Source organism: Hemibagrus wyckioides, linkage group LG04, assembly GCF_019097595.1.
Source record: "Hemibagrus wyckioides isolate EC202008001 linkage group LG04, SWU_Hwy_1.0, whole genome shotgun sequence".
Lineage (NCBI taxonomy): Eukaryota > Metazoa > Chordata > Actinopteri > Siluriformes > Bagridae > Hemibagrus > Hemibagrus wyckioides.
The window spans coordinates 26,928,529-26,943,823 of NC_080713.1; the positions used below are offsets into that span (position 1 = coordinate 26,928,529).

Consider the following 15,295-nt stretch of genomic DNA (forward strand, 5'->3'; position numbering starts at 1 on the left):
GGAATTGATTTTCCCAGTTTCAAGCTAGCGACTGAATGATATCTGGTTTGGATTCTGCCTGCAGGGTTCTCGGATCTTTGCAGAACTTCCCAGAGTTTGCCAAAGCTTTCAAGTGCCAGAAAAATGACTACATGGTGCCTGGAAAGACGTGCCAAGTGTGGTGATGATGCCACCTCCAGGGACAATAAGGGCATTTAACGAGCCCTGAATTCTCAGTTCTGACTGTAGGACCGCTTTGGTCCCAGACTGGGAACATCTGATGTTCTCCACAGGGTAGACTGTCTTCAGCCGATGCATTTCAATCATGTACAGACATGGGGTGCTTCCTTAGGTCCACTCCTACATGTCAATTAATCAGTAAATTTTAGTCTGAACAGATCATCATGTGATCTGTGGTGATCTTATTGTTTATAACAAGGAGAAATGTAAAGGTATTGTCATATATTTAAAACTTTTTATGTTAATATCAAATCAAACTGTGAATCGGGGAGATCAGTAGCATTTTGTATGTTAAAGATGTATCTCTATACGTTTAAACGCGGCAACTTTAATACACTTTGGTTAGATGATATTTGTAATATTTTACAAAAGAAAAAAAAAACACATACTGGGCTGAGAAAGGCAGAAATGTTAAAGAAGTATAAAGGTATATTAAATGTAGGGTAACGTTACAGGTTTTACAGTATTAGAAATCACAAATTTTTGAAACATTATATTAATATGGCTTAGATTGCACTGGAGGTTATACTGAGAATAATGCATCATTTGGGAAATTTGTTGAAAGGCTACAGGTTTATAATAAATAAAGTCACTGATCTGATGATTTTACAAGAGCTTGGTATATCATGGTGCAAGCACTCGGCAGATATTTTGAGATCTGATGCTGTATGATGATTTGATATGATGATGTCTAATATGCCAAGGTGTATGGATTGTGTGTTTGGAAATGAGGTGTGTGTGTTAAAGAGTGTGACAAATCATTCTACATACTGACCGCCAATGCCATCAATGAGAGACTGCCTTAAGATAATCCAGTGTAAGCATTTTTCTTTTATGTTCAGCGTAATCGACAAAAACACCTGCTACTTATGCCAAAGACGCGACAAAAAATACTATCACCCTGTGACCTTGTGCAAACTGTTATATTTTTAAGAAAAGCAAAATGTTAACATTAGTAGGACTGTATGTCATCAGGTATGGTTAACTCTATAGTGGCTTGTTTCTGAGTTGTAGAAAATATACAGTACAGTGTAAAAGTCTTAGGTGCCATATGTTTTTTTAGATATATTTTGATTGAGAGCTACTGTATATCTATATATATATATATATATATATATATATATATATATATATATATATATATATATATATATTATACCACAGCTCTGTTGAATTCTCATTAGGTGTTGATCTATGAATCTATGAAAAATCAGAGATTTATATTTGTATCAGAAATGCTCCAAACTGTAGAATCACTCTAGAACTGATCTACTGAAGTGAGATTTAAGAAACATTATAAAGGGAGTCTCCAGTGTCCAGTAATATCTATAGGACATTTTTTATTTATGCATCAACCTGCATTTTTTAAAAAAATAACAATAAACAACAACAACAACTTTTATAGCTACAATAATTCTGATAACAAGAACAAACCTGTCACGATTCGATACGTATGAAATGTCAGCATATAGACGATTAATTTGCTGTGGTATAAAAGGAATAATACACTTTTATGGGAGACATTTCAGTGGTGACAGGAAATCTGCTGAAATATAGCCACTTTGTTTGGTTTTACTTCCAGAAATAAGTCTGATGAAGCACTGCGTCTCTTACACGCAGGAACAAGTTACCGGCTGATTTCTAACCATTAAAACCATTTAATGTGCAATTTTCAAAGCAAAGCCAGGTCATGCTAAATATGAATTGGGTTTAGTTTATTACTATTTAGTTTACATTCTAGTTATTTTTATATATTTAGATACATTTCATTCCTTTACCTTTGAAGGCATTTTTTTTTTTTTTTTACATGTGCCTAAGACATTTGTGCAGCGCTTTATATTCCCCAGCTATTTCTGCAAGTTTTGGGCTTCTGTTATTGACAAGCTATGAATAATTAATCACTGGATTTCTGACTGAAAACTTTGTATGTTACAGATGAACACAACAACAACAAAAACAACTATGGGTTAAAACCTGACAACAAACTAAACCTTGAAAGTGATTTTTTTTTTTCTTTGTTCATTTGAGAGCCTCAGTTTTCCTCCATGTAGTTTTGCTTCACTGCTTTTGACTAGGCGAACAGTTGCGCCTTGCTCCGAAGAAATCCATCTCAACTTGTACCCATGCAGACAGATATACCTCAGATGCCTGTATTTAGATACTTTGTAATATTATAAGAGCATATTAAAGAGCAGAAATTGTTTAATTAATAAATTGGCGATGTTAAAAAAAAAGTCTGGTGTCCCCTTTGATGCACAGCATCTCATTATCATCATCATCATCATCATCATGCTCTCTCTCTCTCTCTCTCTCTCTCTCTCTCTCTAGCTGTCTCAATTTCAAAGTACTTTATTGGCATGATCGTTAGCATACAATATTGCCAAAGCATCACACTAGAAAATAAAATTAAAAATGCAATTAAATTAAATTAAAAATTTTTTAAAATAATATAAAAAAATATATAACAAAATAAAGTGAAATACAATAATAATAATTATATATAAAAAAAAAACAGGGTTCAGTAAATGAGGGCTATGTGAGGGCAATTATTTACATATACATAAACACACTACAGTTCTAGCATTTAACAGTGAGACGTTAGCATTCCAGATAAAATGATGTGCAACAAGTTTATTCGGTCACACACTCACAAGAGGGCAATGTCAAAGAAGAGCAAAATATCTGCCATGAAACCTGATAGCTGGGTACTGTGACAGGGTTTAAAGAGCAGCTCGAGATGCCTTTTTGCTCTTACCATACCACCATTTTCAATCACCATCTGCATTCCTAGATCTAATAACTAATAATGAAGATTCACCCTACATGTTATTAAGTTGATGGTAGAAACTATATAGAGGTGTATAATTGGGTCATTTGGGTCACAGCTCTGATAATCTAAGCAGATATAATGCGCGAGACCATTAGTTCCTAGAAAAACTGAATATTAGAAAGTCTTTGTTCTATAGCAGACTGTACTGGATCATATGTACATATTGTCAAGAATTTAAAATCTAAAAAAGTCAATATAGCACTATAGAGCGAACGTCATGCTCAGAAATGTGTTTAAATGTAGCTTTAAATGTAAAGAGGCATATTTTGGCATATACAGTAATTAGAATTATGTTTAGAATAATCTGATTGTATAGTAGAAATATTTTGCTTGATATATTAACAGTTAAAATGAAGCTCTTAGTGGTTTCTTTTTTTTATTTATCATTTTTGCTTGACATTAAATGCATGCGAAGGATCGTATACAGAATCTGAGAGCACGATCCTGAGGAAAACACCATACAGGAATCTTTGAAAGCAAAACAAGAAACCGCATCTGCTTTGCCAAGAAAATGTGAATTAAGACAAATAAATAGAATAAGTTTACAGAAAGTGACAAGTACATTTCGCTAAACAATGTAAAAGAGACAGAGTTTAAAAATCCCCATTGTTTTCTCTGGTATCTTATTTATAGCCTACCAGTAAACCTCCCACCACTAGCTGACCTCTAAATCTAGCCCTGATTTCTCTCTAGTGTCCAGTAGACGAGTATGTTTGTGTCAGATGTGTTTTGACAGCTCCCTGAATGAAACCATATCAGGGTTTTCGACTCACATTTTTGACCCAGGCCACGCTTTTTTTTTTTTTTTTGGTAAAACACACAACTACCGGAACATTTATTTTTGTTTAACGTCAGCCATGATGAAAATAAGAGATAATAAGGTATAAGCATGTTTTTATTACATTTTTATTTCCTGTGTTGTTTTTTAACATTATTATTTTTTCCAGTGCTGTACTTGCTGCAGGCTTTATTAGCTCTCTAGAGGGGTTTTAAATATACTCCATTCTGCCCACACCTGATTAGAAGCACATTTGCAAGCATGTTGATGGCAGGTCAGAGAGGGGGCTGAAATTTGAACTGCAGGCCATGGATATCCCCATAAGCACTTCATCAAGCCAACAGCTCAGCAGGACATGCAGCTCCATGTAGCTTCTACTACTTCTTTCTAATAGTCCACACTCTCATTACCATCAACACACCCACTCACGAACAACAACTCCATCAACCCCTGACCACCACACTGACCAGAAAAATAGGTTACATGGGCTAGCAATCAAGTACAAATGACCAGTTGAAAATGTCATGGAACTTTTAGAAGTAATCAACTCTTACACAAAAGCAAGATAAAGCGTCTGGGCTTTAGATTCGGGAGAGCTTAGAAAGCCGAGGCAGGTCAAGCTACCCTTTGGCAGTCTTTCATTTAAAGTCACTTACACTTGAAATATCGCAGGTTTTTTTTTTTTACCAAAGACAGAATCATTACCCAACATTTTATATCATAATGACTCTTTTTATAGGATACACCTGACTGACTCAAATCCGCAGGTTAATTTGTACCCGTGGTGAGTTTTTCTAAAGATTGGGAAAAGAACAATATACAGCGTAGGACAGGATGTCTCCAAAAACAGCTATTGGCTTGTCCTGTTCTTATTTTCTTTCTTACACTTTATAAATAAAATATATCTTTTTTACAGACACGTCACTGTCATTCTTGGACCGAGAGCCTGTTTATTTATGAAAGCCTGTTTTCTGAATGAGCCACGTTCGTTTGATTGATGACACAAACAAAGCGGGTTCATTAAATTCATCGGACACGAAGTGATCCGTGAAGATATACACATTATATCTATGTTTTATCACATAGTCTGTTTTCGGATCATCTTGTGCAATGTGACTATTATAATCTTTAAAAAAAAAAAAAGCCTCACCAGCTTAAAACCTTTACTCTAACTACTAAATGATTGACCGTATAAACTGTAGAAAACAATTTGTCCCCGAAACACTTCACAGACAAATTCCTGGGCTGGAAGTTGAAAATGTTCCCAAAGTAAAGAGTGGAGGGAGAAGAAAGCGAGTGAGAGCATCATGATCTTGTTCTCGTAAAAGGAGAGAACAGATGTTTAGGGCAAGCAGAGAATTTGTATCTATATAACGCTAAACCAGACCCCTGTGCCAAACTCCTTTATTCTCTGCAGGAATTCTCTGCTCTTTCACTTGACAGGATTCCAACCATATACCGACCCCTGGCTGAACCTGTGGGGTGCAGAGTTATTGGCATCTAGCATGTGGTGGCACGAGGCCATGGCATGTCTCTGAGGCTGGGTACAGCAGCCCACAATCCACACCTCACTGCATTCCATCAATAACAACCATCTCTAATCTGTCACACACACGCTCTGTCATCTAGCTACAGAGATTCTCCAGGAAAACACACAGAGTATGACAGATAGATAGACAGACAGACATACAAACAGATAGATAGATAGATAGATAGATAGATAGATAGATAGATAGATAGATAGATAGATAGATAGATAGATAGATAGATAGATAGATAGATAGATAGATAGATAGATAGATAGATAGATAGATAGATAGATAGATAGGTGCCTTTGCATTAGTATTTAAATCTACTCCAACAGCCAGTGACATTTAGTCAGACTCAGTTTAAACATAGAGACTTCAGTACAGCTTCACAGCCCCCAGCTCTTCTCACCTGACATCAGGGTCTGATCTCACTAATGCTCTTGTAGCTGAATGAATGAACACAAATCCCACAGCCACGCTCCATCATCTAGTGGAAATCCTTCCCAGAAGAGGAGAGTGGAGATTATTCTAACAGCAAAAGAGGAATAAATCTGGAAAGGGATGTGTAACCGGCACATGTGGGTGTGAAGGTCAGGTGTCTTTTAGCCTTATAATGTATGTAACACGTAATGTATAAAAGTGTAATGACATTATAGATATATATATATATATAATTACAGCAATATTACATTTAATAGAATTGAACTGCAAGCACTCGAAAAGCGATTGAAATATTCAGGCGCTGAAATCTCTTGTTTGAACACGCTGCACTTTGCGAACATCCCACATACAGCGCTAAGTGGCACCATATACGTAGTCAAACACTCACTAAACACAAGCCAAGTTACAAAAGCCTATTTGCCTTCACCTTGCTGGAGACCTAAATACACCCACACCGCCCCAAAACAAGCCAAGCTCATCTTACAAAACCGCTAATGGCCAAAAGAGCCCAGTGGTTCCTCTGTCACCATAGCAACAGCATCCTTCCTAACACTCAATGTTTTGGAAGTGTCTGGCTCTCCACAACCCTTTACTTCTTTACTCTGAAAAACACTCACAACACTGAACAGCAACCACTTCACACCAACTAGAGCACTGAATACGAGAGAGAAAGCATGTGAGGCAGGGAGACTAGGACAGATCTGTGTGTCTGTATTGGTACAGGCTGATTTCAATTTGCTGTGCTGTTGCAGTGATTTAATACAGCTTGAAATGGAGCTCCTGTGAGAAGTAAAAAATGAAACCTGAAGCACGAATTTTATTCTCTAGTCTGTAATCAATAGGTTGTTCATTAGCATCCCTGCATGTGTTGACTTGTGAGTAACAGCTTGCTAATTAGGCCTAGGCTGTTAACAGCATCAATGCAAGAAGCACCAGCTGTCTCTCTTTAGTATATGAACCAAACAGGTAGCACTGCATTGTCTGAGATGACGTAAAGGAGTAGGTACACATGCTGGTTACTGATATAAAAAGCGTTTGAAGATTAGTGACAGTCTTTTGGAGGCTGTGTGGCCTTCGGCTGTGAGCAGGCAGACGGGTCGATAAGGTAAGAACTTCCTCATTTCATCCAAGCTTGCTCTTTGTACACATGGTCAAAGAGACAAATTCAAATAATTATAAAAACCACATTGCCTGAAGAGTTTACAGTTTTATGTATGAAAGCTTTATTTAGGCAACCTACGAGCCTAAATAAAAAGAAAACATTACCCTATTCTAAAAGAAATGAACATGTATCTGATTTAAAATTGTGTTTAGTAAAACTCAGGTGCAGTTTTTGTAGGTAGATTGTAGTTTCTACACAACTCACAGCCCCCTTTAACCACAATTAGCACCATCGGAGGTTACATGAGCTTGGATGGACGTATCTTCTGCTCTCACTGCACATTTTATACATTTTTTAATACACCTAAATCCTGCCCAAGTTGTAGTTAAAATAGTTAGGCTAAGTGTTGGCTAATTAAAAAAAAAAAAAAAAAAATTAACTAATTCGTTGGCTTTTTTGACTTCAGTTTTAAAATGTAATTATATTTTTAGATGTTGTAATATTAGATATTTTTGTTTAGTACATAAACTTGTATTATAGCTAGTATTGATATATAAATGACCGTTCTTGATTGGTTCATAATTGTGGTTTTTCATTTTCATTTGCACAGGTGAACAAGTAACTCAAAATTTTATTTATTTATTTATTTCAAATAAAGTATAAGAAGATTATACAATAGAATCGCTTTCAGTAAGTGCTTTGTGTGATGCGCACACACACACACACACACACACACACACTCATTTGCACAGTTTATCTCATGACATCTTTTTGGAAGTTGGAGGAAACCTGAGAACACGGCAAACCGTACACAGACGGGGAGAACATGTGGAACTCCACAGAGACAGAAACCCGACACCAGGATTGAAGCTTAAATACGAAATTTACTAGGTGTGACTTCTTTCAGAAGATATTTTATTTTATTTTTATTTATTCTTCCAATCAACACTTAAGTGCATTAAAATGTAACAAAATTGTTTTAAGCTAAAATGTAACAGAGCCTAGTCTAAAAATAACTTTTAAAGGATTGACCTTGTGTTTAAACATCTGAGGCGAACATGTCTCCATAAAAACGCGAGCTCGGAATGTGAGTAGGTGCTGTGAGAGTGGGATGCAAATTTCCATCTGATTTCCATCTGCACTTTGTTTTTTGTTTTTTTTTTCTTTTTCGGGAAGAATGCTCTGTTGTTGTCTTGTAGCATACCAGACCTGTGTAATTGAGAGTAAACAAACTTCCAAAAGATACACAGCAAAACTTTTTCCAGCACACATACACACAAACACGCTCTCCACACCACCTTTAACTTCATTCTAATAAAATTTTTACGAAGCACAATGATTTAACCAGCAAGATCTATTTCTGTTACTGCATAAACCACATCATGTCTGAAAGTCGGTTTTATTTACCACACACACACTCGCAGGAAGCGAAAGGTTACAGTAGATAAATTTAAAACACATGTCCATACACATTACGGGCAAGATTAGCAAATTTAGATCAAATTTAATAATAAACTTATTGTGTCTGATTTTTCTGCACCACTTCATTTTTTGTCATGTCGATGCCATGCAAACTCGAAATGAATAGCTTATGTGGCTTTATTCATTTCATTCAAGATGAAAGAGATATACATACATTAATGCAGTACTTGCAAAAGTATTTACCCCCTTGAACTTCTCCTTGTTTTGTAGTGTTACGACCTGCTACTGAAACAGACTTCAATGGGATTTTATATCATGCATCTACACAAAATAACCCATAATACTGTTATATGGAAAAAATAATGTCTGCCTCTCAGAATAATGCCTCTGACTAATGCCTCGAATTTGCTCTATGGCTTTCTAGATGGCCTCCATTGGTTTATACAGTATATATTGTTTTAATTCTGATTAATTAATGTTATTGGCTCTTTTGTGTAGATTCATGTCATACAATCCAAATGAAGTTCATGTCGCTTACGGGATCCACTACAAAATATGAAAAAAGATCAAAATATATCACAGATATATACTATATGTGTGAATGTTAAATGCTAAGATCTGCAGTGTGAGCTTTGGCTGTTACAATTAGGGATCAGATTGATACACAGCCACATAGGAAGCTGTCCTCACCCCAGCAGAGGCACCATCAGCTGGTCTTCAGCTTTCACACCCTCCCCTTTCTCCCTTTGGATAATATCTCCAGCCAATTATCAGCGCAAAGTTCCAGTAAACCACTAAATTGCAAAGAGGAAAGGGATCATGCTGCTACAGGCCTAAGAAAAATGGACTAATTAACCCTGAAATAGCTGTGATTGTACAATTTGGTATAATTGTCTTAGGCTTCCCTGTGGATCAAGAAGCATGCTGACTAAAAATAAATGAATACAAAAAAAAACAACACACAGCTACAGTATATTCCATACACACTTTGTATGCGTCAGTATAAACTTACAGTTAATTACAGTTAATATGGAATGCCAAGCAGATTTATTTATTCACCCTGTTCATTTGTGACACTGTACAATAACAATGCACTTTGCTCCTGTTTTGTAAGGTCTGGAAAATTACTCTAGGTCCACCTGGACTTTCTCCAATTATCCCAAATGGTTTTTTTGCTCTGGGCAAATTTACCTCTATTAAATGGGAGACACATGTTGTCCTCTCTCTCTCAGCAGGAGATGTATGGCCCTGCGTTCCTCTTCCTTTCAGTCTCTCTATCTATCGCTCTCTCTGTATCTCTGCTCAGGTGATGGCTGTGGATACCTGGCTGTGGGCACTAGGGCTCATGACTGGGCCGGTCTGGGTGCACTCTGTGGGACTCCTCTGCACTCTGCAGACCAGACCTATCTCTGGAAGCCTGTATAAGGAAGGTAATGTAATTATTGGGGGTCTCTTTCCTGTTCATTTTGGTGCCCCTGAACCTGACCAGATGTTCACACAGAGAGTGCAGGGAGCCCATTGTCAGGGGTGCGTATACTTATTTTCTGTAAATATAAGCATTGCTATCTTTGTTATTACGGTTGTAACCTTTACAATCTCTTTCTGATTCAGGGCGGACTTGAGATCCTATGGTTGGCTCCAAACCATGATCTTCACAGTGGAGGAAATTAACCGGAACTCATCTCTGTTGCCCAACTTCACGCTGGGTTACCTGGCTGCAGATACATGCTTGGCCGAGAGCAGTACACTGAGTGCTGCGCTGGCAATGGTGACTGGGCAGGTGGAGATGGTGTCTGGGGAACAGTGCACCATGGCTCCCAATGTTCCCATCATTATTGGAGATGCACGCTCCTCTGCCTCCATAGTGGTGGCTGACACTTTGGGTGTTTTTGACATTCCTATGGTAAATGGCAAATTGGTGAAGTGTACACAATTTTCCTCCTGTTTTGTTGCTAATTTGTCACTTTGTGTTTTATCTGTACAGGTTAGCTACTTTGCTTCTTGTGCATGTCTCAGTGATCGCACCAAATACCCCACCTTTCTGCGCACAGTTCCCAGCGATGCCTTTCAGGCTAAAGCCATGGCCCGACTCCTGCGCCTGATGGGCTGGACCTGGGTGGGTGTGATATCTGGAGATGATGCATACGGAAAAAGTGGTGTGCAGCTACTTCTACAGGAACTGCAAGGTTCTGGGGTATGCATTGATTACTTAGAGATCATTCCTAAGTCCTTTGCACCAAACAGGATGAGAAGAATTGTGGAGAGAATCCAGAGCTCTAAAGCTTTGGTAGTGGTGACCTTTGCTATCAGCCCTGATATGGAGGTCTTGCTGAAGGAAGTGGTGAGACAGAATGTGTCTGATAGACAGTGGATTGCTACCGAAGCCTGGAGTACTTCCAGCCAGCATGCTGCTTTGAGTCCTTCCTGCTTGGCAGGCACTCTTGGTTTTGCTCTAAGGCAGGTTGATATCAAAGGCTTGGGCTCTTATTTGACCCAGCTGAATCTAGAGGAGTATCCAAAAGAGCCACTGGTGCAAAGTGTTTGGGAAGAGTTGTTTGGATGCAAATTTGATGAGCAAACCCAATTGGGACTTTCAAAACCCCAATGCACAAGCTTGGATAAAATTAAAGAACAAGTTGAAACCTACTTTGATATAAATTATAATGTGTATAAGGCTGTGTACGCTATTGCAAATGCTATTCAGGACATGCTGGCATGTCAGCCTGGCAAAGGACCTTTTGCAAATGGAGAATGTCCTGATACTAAGTCAATAAGACCCAAACAGGTAAAACTACAAAATGTAAGAATATACAAAAATGTCCATTCTAGAAAAAACAGTCAGATTTCTATAGACTTTAACTTTATAATTTGTATTAAGAAGATAAGTGTGTGACTGTTTGACAGCTTCTACACTATCTAAAGGCTGTAAAGTTCACAACACCAGTGGGTGAACAGGTCCAGTTTGATGATAATGGGGACCCAGCTGCCTCATATGACATAATTAACTGGCATGTAGGGGCTGATGGAAAGGTGGAATTCTTGCAAGTGGGCCATTTTGATGCGATGAGAGGACCTGAGCGGGATTTTCAACTGAACCTCGGGAAAGTGTTCTGGGGAGGAGGCTTGGGTGGAATGGTAAAAAATGTGGTGGTTCCTTCCATGTAATAAATGTTCATAAAAAGATAAATAGAGGTTATTTTGTCAACCAGTTATTCCAGAGAACTATTTAATATTTTGTACAGGTCTTAATAGCTTTAATAATTTTATTTTTTTGTCAAGGAGAGGGACAAAATAATGAATTATATACTGACAGATACGTAGTCTGGAATCAAGATATTTTGACTGCAGAACTTAATTATCATGACTGCTAAAAAGAAACAGATCAAATGATGAATTTTAGGTGTATATATATAAAATACACTGTAGTCATCTTGCCTCTGTATGAACATGTATCTAAAATGAATGATATATGCATGGTGCTAAAGAAAGTAGTCTGTCAGTTTCTGCTCCTCTGTAGTAGGTGTATATGTAACATCTGGAACATTTCGTAAACGTTAACAGCAATTTCTTCATCTTCTATTCAGGTCCCGGTGTCTGTGTGCAGTGAGAGCTGTCCTCCTGGCACCAGGAAAGCTGTGCAGAAAGGAAGACCTGTCTGCTGCTACGACTGTATACCATGTGCATCAGGGGAGATAAGCAATGTTACTGGTAATGTACAATAGTGTTAAATAAAAGAAAAGTTTATAATCCTAAGTTAAAATGGTGCTAAAACTTCTTGATTCTGTAAAACTATGACTGAAAGAACCCATAGATTAGGTTCTAAAATCTGATTTTGAAACTATTATACTATCCTTGATGCTGTATGCATCATAATACTTTAATTCTGTATTACTCTAAAACCAGTATAACTAATCCACTGTTCTTTCTATAGAACACTCTAATATTATGTATATATCCATTCTGTTGCTTAGCAACCAAAATTTACTGTTAAAAGAATATATTACATGGTGGAAGAATTGTTTATAGAGAATATTATGAATAGAAAATTCAATTATTTGACTGATGAAATCCATATCATTCCAGATAAAAATTATTACAACCTACCATACACCCTCTCATGGGTTAAAGTTTTATTTGATCCCAGTGCATGTGCATGTTTCTTTCTAGACTCTACAAAGTGCACCAAGTGTCCTGAGAGGTTCTGGTCCAACATTGAGCGGACAGAGTGTATCCCAATGATTGTGGAGTTCCTGTCCTTTCAAGACAACATGGGCATCATCCTCTCAGTGCTTTCAGCTGCTGGAGCAGCTCTTACCATTACCGTCCTGGCTGCCTTTTTCCATCATCGAAACACGCCCCTGGTCCGTGCTAATAACTCTGAACTGAGCTTCCTGCTACTGCTGTCACTATCTCTTTGTTTCCTGTGTGCCCTGGCTTTTATTGGCCGGCCAGCACCATGGTCCTGCATGTTACGCCATACACTGTTTGGGATCAGTTTTGTGGTGTGTCTGGCTTGTGTGCTCAGTAAGACTGTGGTGGTGCTGGTGGCCTTTAGAGCAACTCTGCCTGGCTCAAATGTGATGCGGTATTTTGGTCCTGTTCAGCAGAGGGCAGGTATTTTCCTCTGCACACTGATACAGGTAGGGATCTGTGTGTTGTGGCTGGTTCTGGCACCTCCTTTGCCCACTGAAAGTGCAGGAGGTGAGCCTGGGGCACGGGTGGTGCTGCTATGTGCAGTAGGCTCAGTGGCAGGTTTCTCCCTGGTTCTGGGTTACATCGGCCTTCTGGCTGCTGTTTGCTTCCTGCTGGCCTTTTTCGCTCGGAAGCTTCCAGATAATTTCAATGAAGCAAAGTTCATCACATTCAGCATGTTGATCTTCTGTGCTGTGTGGATCGCATTTGTTCCAGCGTACGTCAGCTCTCCTGGGAAGTACACAGTAGCTGTGGAGGTCTTTGCCATCTTAGCTTCAAGTTATGGCCTTCTGCTGTGTATCTTTGCCCCAAAGTGTTACATCATCCTACTCAGACCAGATAAGAACACAAAAAAGAACATGATGGCCAAATAGGATGGAATAGTACAGATTTTCTCATAGAATTTTCCAGAAATTCAGATGCAGATTGATAGATTATGGTAATTGAACGCATCAGAAATTTGTCTCTAAAATTTATAATGTGTTATTCATGTGAATAAATAATGTCCCACATACTGTAAGTGTATCACATAGAATATGTATTTCCTTATCTTTCTGCTGCCTCTCCAAAGACAACCCAGACCACACATAAAGGCAGACGTTGCACAAACACTCCTCTTTATCTCGCTGACATGGACTAAACATTTTTTCCACTGATATGATCTGATAGAGTGCATATTCAGCCCCACTTCAGAGTACTGTAGGTTATCAGGAGGCACTTCAGTGCTGAGTGCCTCGCAGTCATTACTGACCCAGTAGGCCTAAACAATGACCCCAGTAAAGTCACCCTGAATGGTCTCATTGTTGTTCCTGGTGAGAATGTCCCTGGTGGGAGACAGTGAAGGAGGAGGAGTCATATATGACCCATCTCCGGTGCACTGCAGAAGAAAATAAGAGAAATGCAGGATTTGGTTGGTATGAAAATTTTACTGTGTCTCATTTACACCCAAATTACTCTTTATTCATCTGCTAATCCTGAAACACTATTCCATTCTTTTCTCTACATGTAATAACACTTTTGTTGCTCTAATGTCCTATATATGTACACGATATGATATTTAGCTATGGACTTAATCCATATAATAAAAAACAATGCACAGTCATTTGCTTAAATATCAACTCTATGAGCCATTTATATTTATTACCTTTGAATTACCTCTTCATATAATATCAAGGTGAGAGTGGAGTCTTAAATACATTTACATGAATTTTATAATTACTTTTGTTATGCACTCAATTTTCTTTAACGATAGTGTACACTCAAACCAGCATGAACGACACATGTTTTTTGTAAAGTACAGGATGATCTATCATGTGATTAAACTGATCAACCTATGTGGAGTCTCCATGACTGGATATATAACTTAATTTTGATACAATACACATCAAAATAAAACCATGATAAATTCAGAAATGATGTTCATGTATACGACCCTTTTAAACTTTTGACTAAACCGTTATTGGAAAAATGATTTATTATCACAGACACAGACATCAGGTGTCATCCAGATGAAAATTTTGATCTATTTTGGGTCTGATTCGTCTAGTTTTTTCCTTTCCTGTAATCCTGCATATTCAAGCATTTGAAATCAAATTGTAATCGTTTCCTTTCTATCTTTTAAATGTTTAGAATTGTCAAACTTCCTGTTTATTGAAACAGTTCAAAAATGTCAAAGCTCACCCCAGACCATGCTGTATGAATAACAATCTACATAAACTACTTGTCTTGTATGCTGTTTCCAGAATATCTCTGATTTCTACTAAATGAATAAAAACAAATTTTTTGTTCCACTTCTCCATCTGGTGATGATGTAAGATCACATTAATGAGGAACATGTCATACATTTTATCCGTTATACGTTTAATGTGAGACGGCCCTGAAGTTATCATATCACTTACAGTGAGGGAAAAAATTATTTGATCCCCTGCTGATTTTGTACGTTTGCCCACTGACAAAGAAATGATCAGTCTGTAATTTTAATGGTAGGTTTATCTGAACAGTGAGAGACAGAATAACAACAAAAAAATCCAGAAAAACACATTTCAAAAAGATTATACATTGATTTGGATTTTATTGAGTGAAATAAGTATTTGACCCCTTTGCAAAACATGACGTACTTGGTGGAAAACCCTTGTTGGCAATCACAGATGTCAGACATTTCTTGTAGTTGGCCACCAGGTTTACACACATCTCACATCTCAAGGAATTTGGGCCCACTCCTCTTTGCAGATCCTCTCCAAGTCATTAAGGATTTGTGGCTGACCCTTCAGCTCCCTCCACAG

General features: G+C 37.8%; 2 protein-coding genes across 4 annotated transcripts in view; both read left to right on the forward strand.

Moving 5' to 3' along the window:
* LOC131352102 (neprilysin-like) overlaps window positions 1–2,453 on the forward strand; it is a 34,533-nt gene extending 32,080 nt beyond the window's left edge. For all 3 annotated transcript variants that reach the window (XM_058387999.1, XM_058387997.1, XM_058387998.1), the window contains one exon: window positions 65–2,453. In XM_058387999.1, coding sequence (XP_058243982.1) covers window positions 65–164 — 100 coding nt within the window. In that variant the 3' untranslated portion in view covers window positions 165–2,453. The remainder of the gene's footprint in view (window positions 1–64) is intronic.
* A 7,223-nt stretch (window positions 2,454–9,676) lies between these two features.
* LOC131352250 (extracellular calcium-sensing receptor-like) lies at window positions 9,677–13,387 on the forward strand. The gene is made up of 6 exons (XM_058388219.1): window positions 9,677–9,848; window positions 9,933–10,224; window positions 10,306–11,106; window positions 11,226–11,456; window positions 11,906–12,029; window positions 12,489–13,387. The coding sequence occupies exons 1-6, from the start codon at window positions 9,811–9,813 to the stop codon at window positions 13,385–13,387; spliced, it is 2,385 nt and encodes a 794-aa protein (XP_058244202.1). The 5' UTR covers window positions 9,677–9,810.
* Window positions 13,388–15,295: the final 1,908 nt, after the last annotated feature.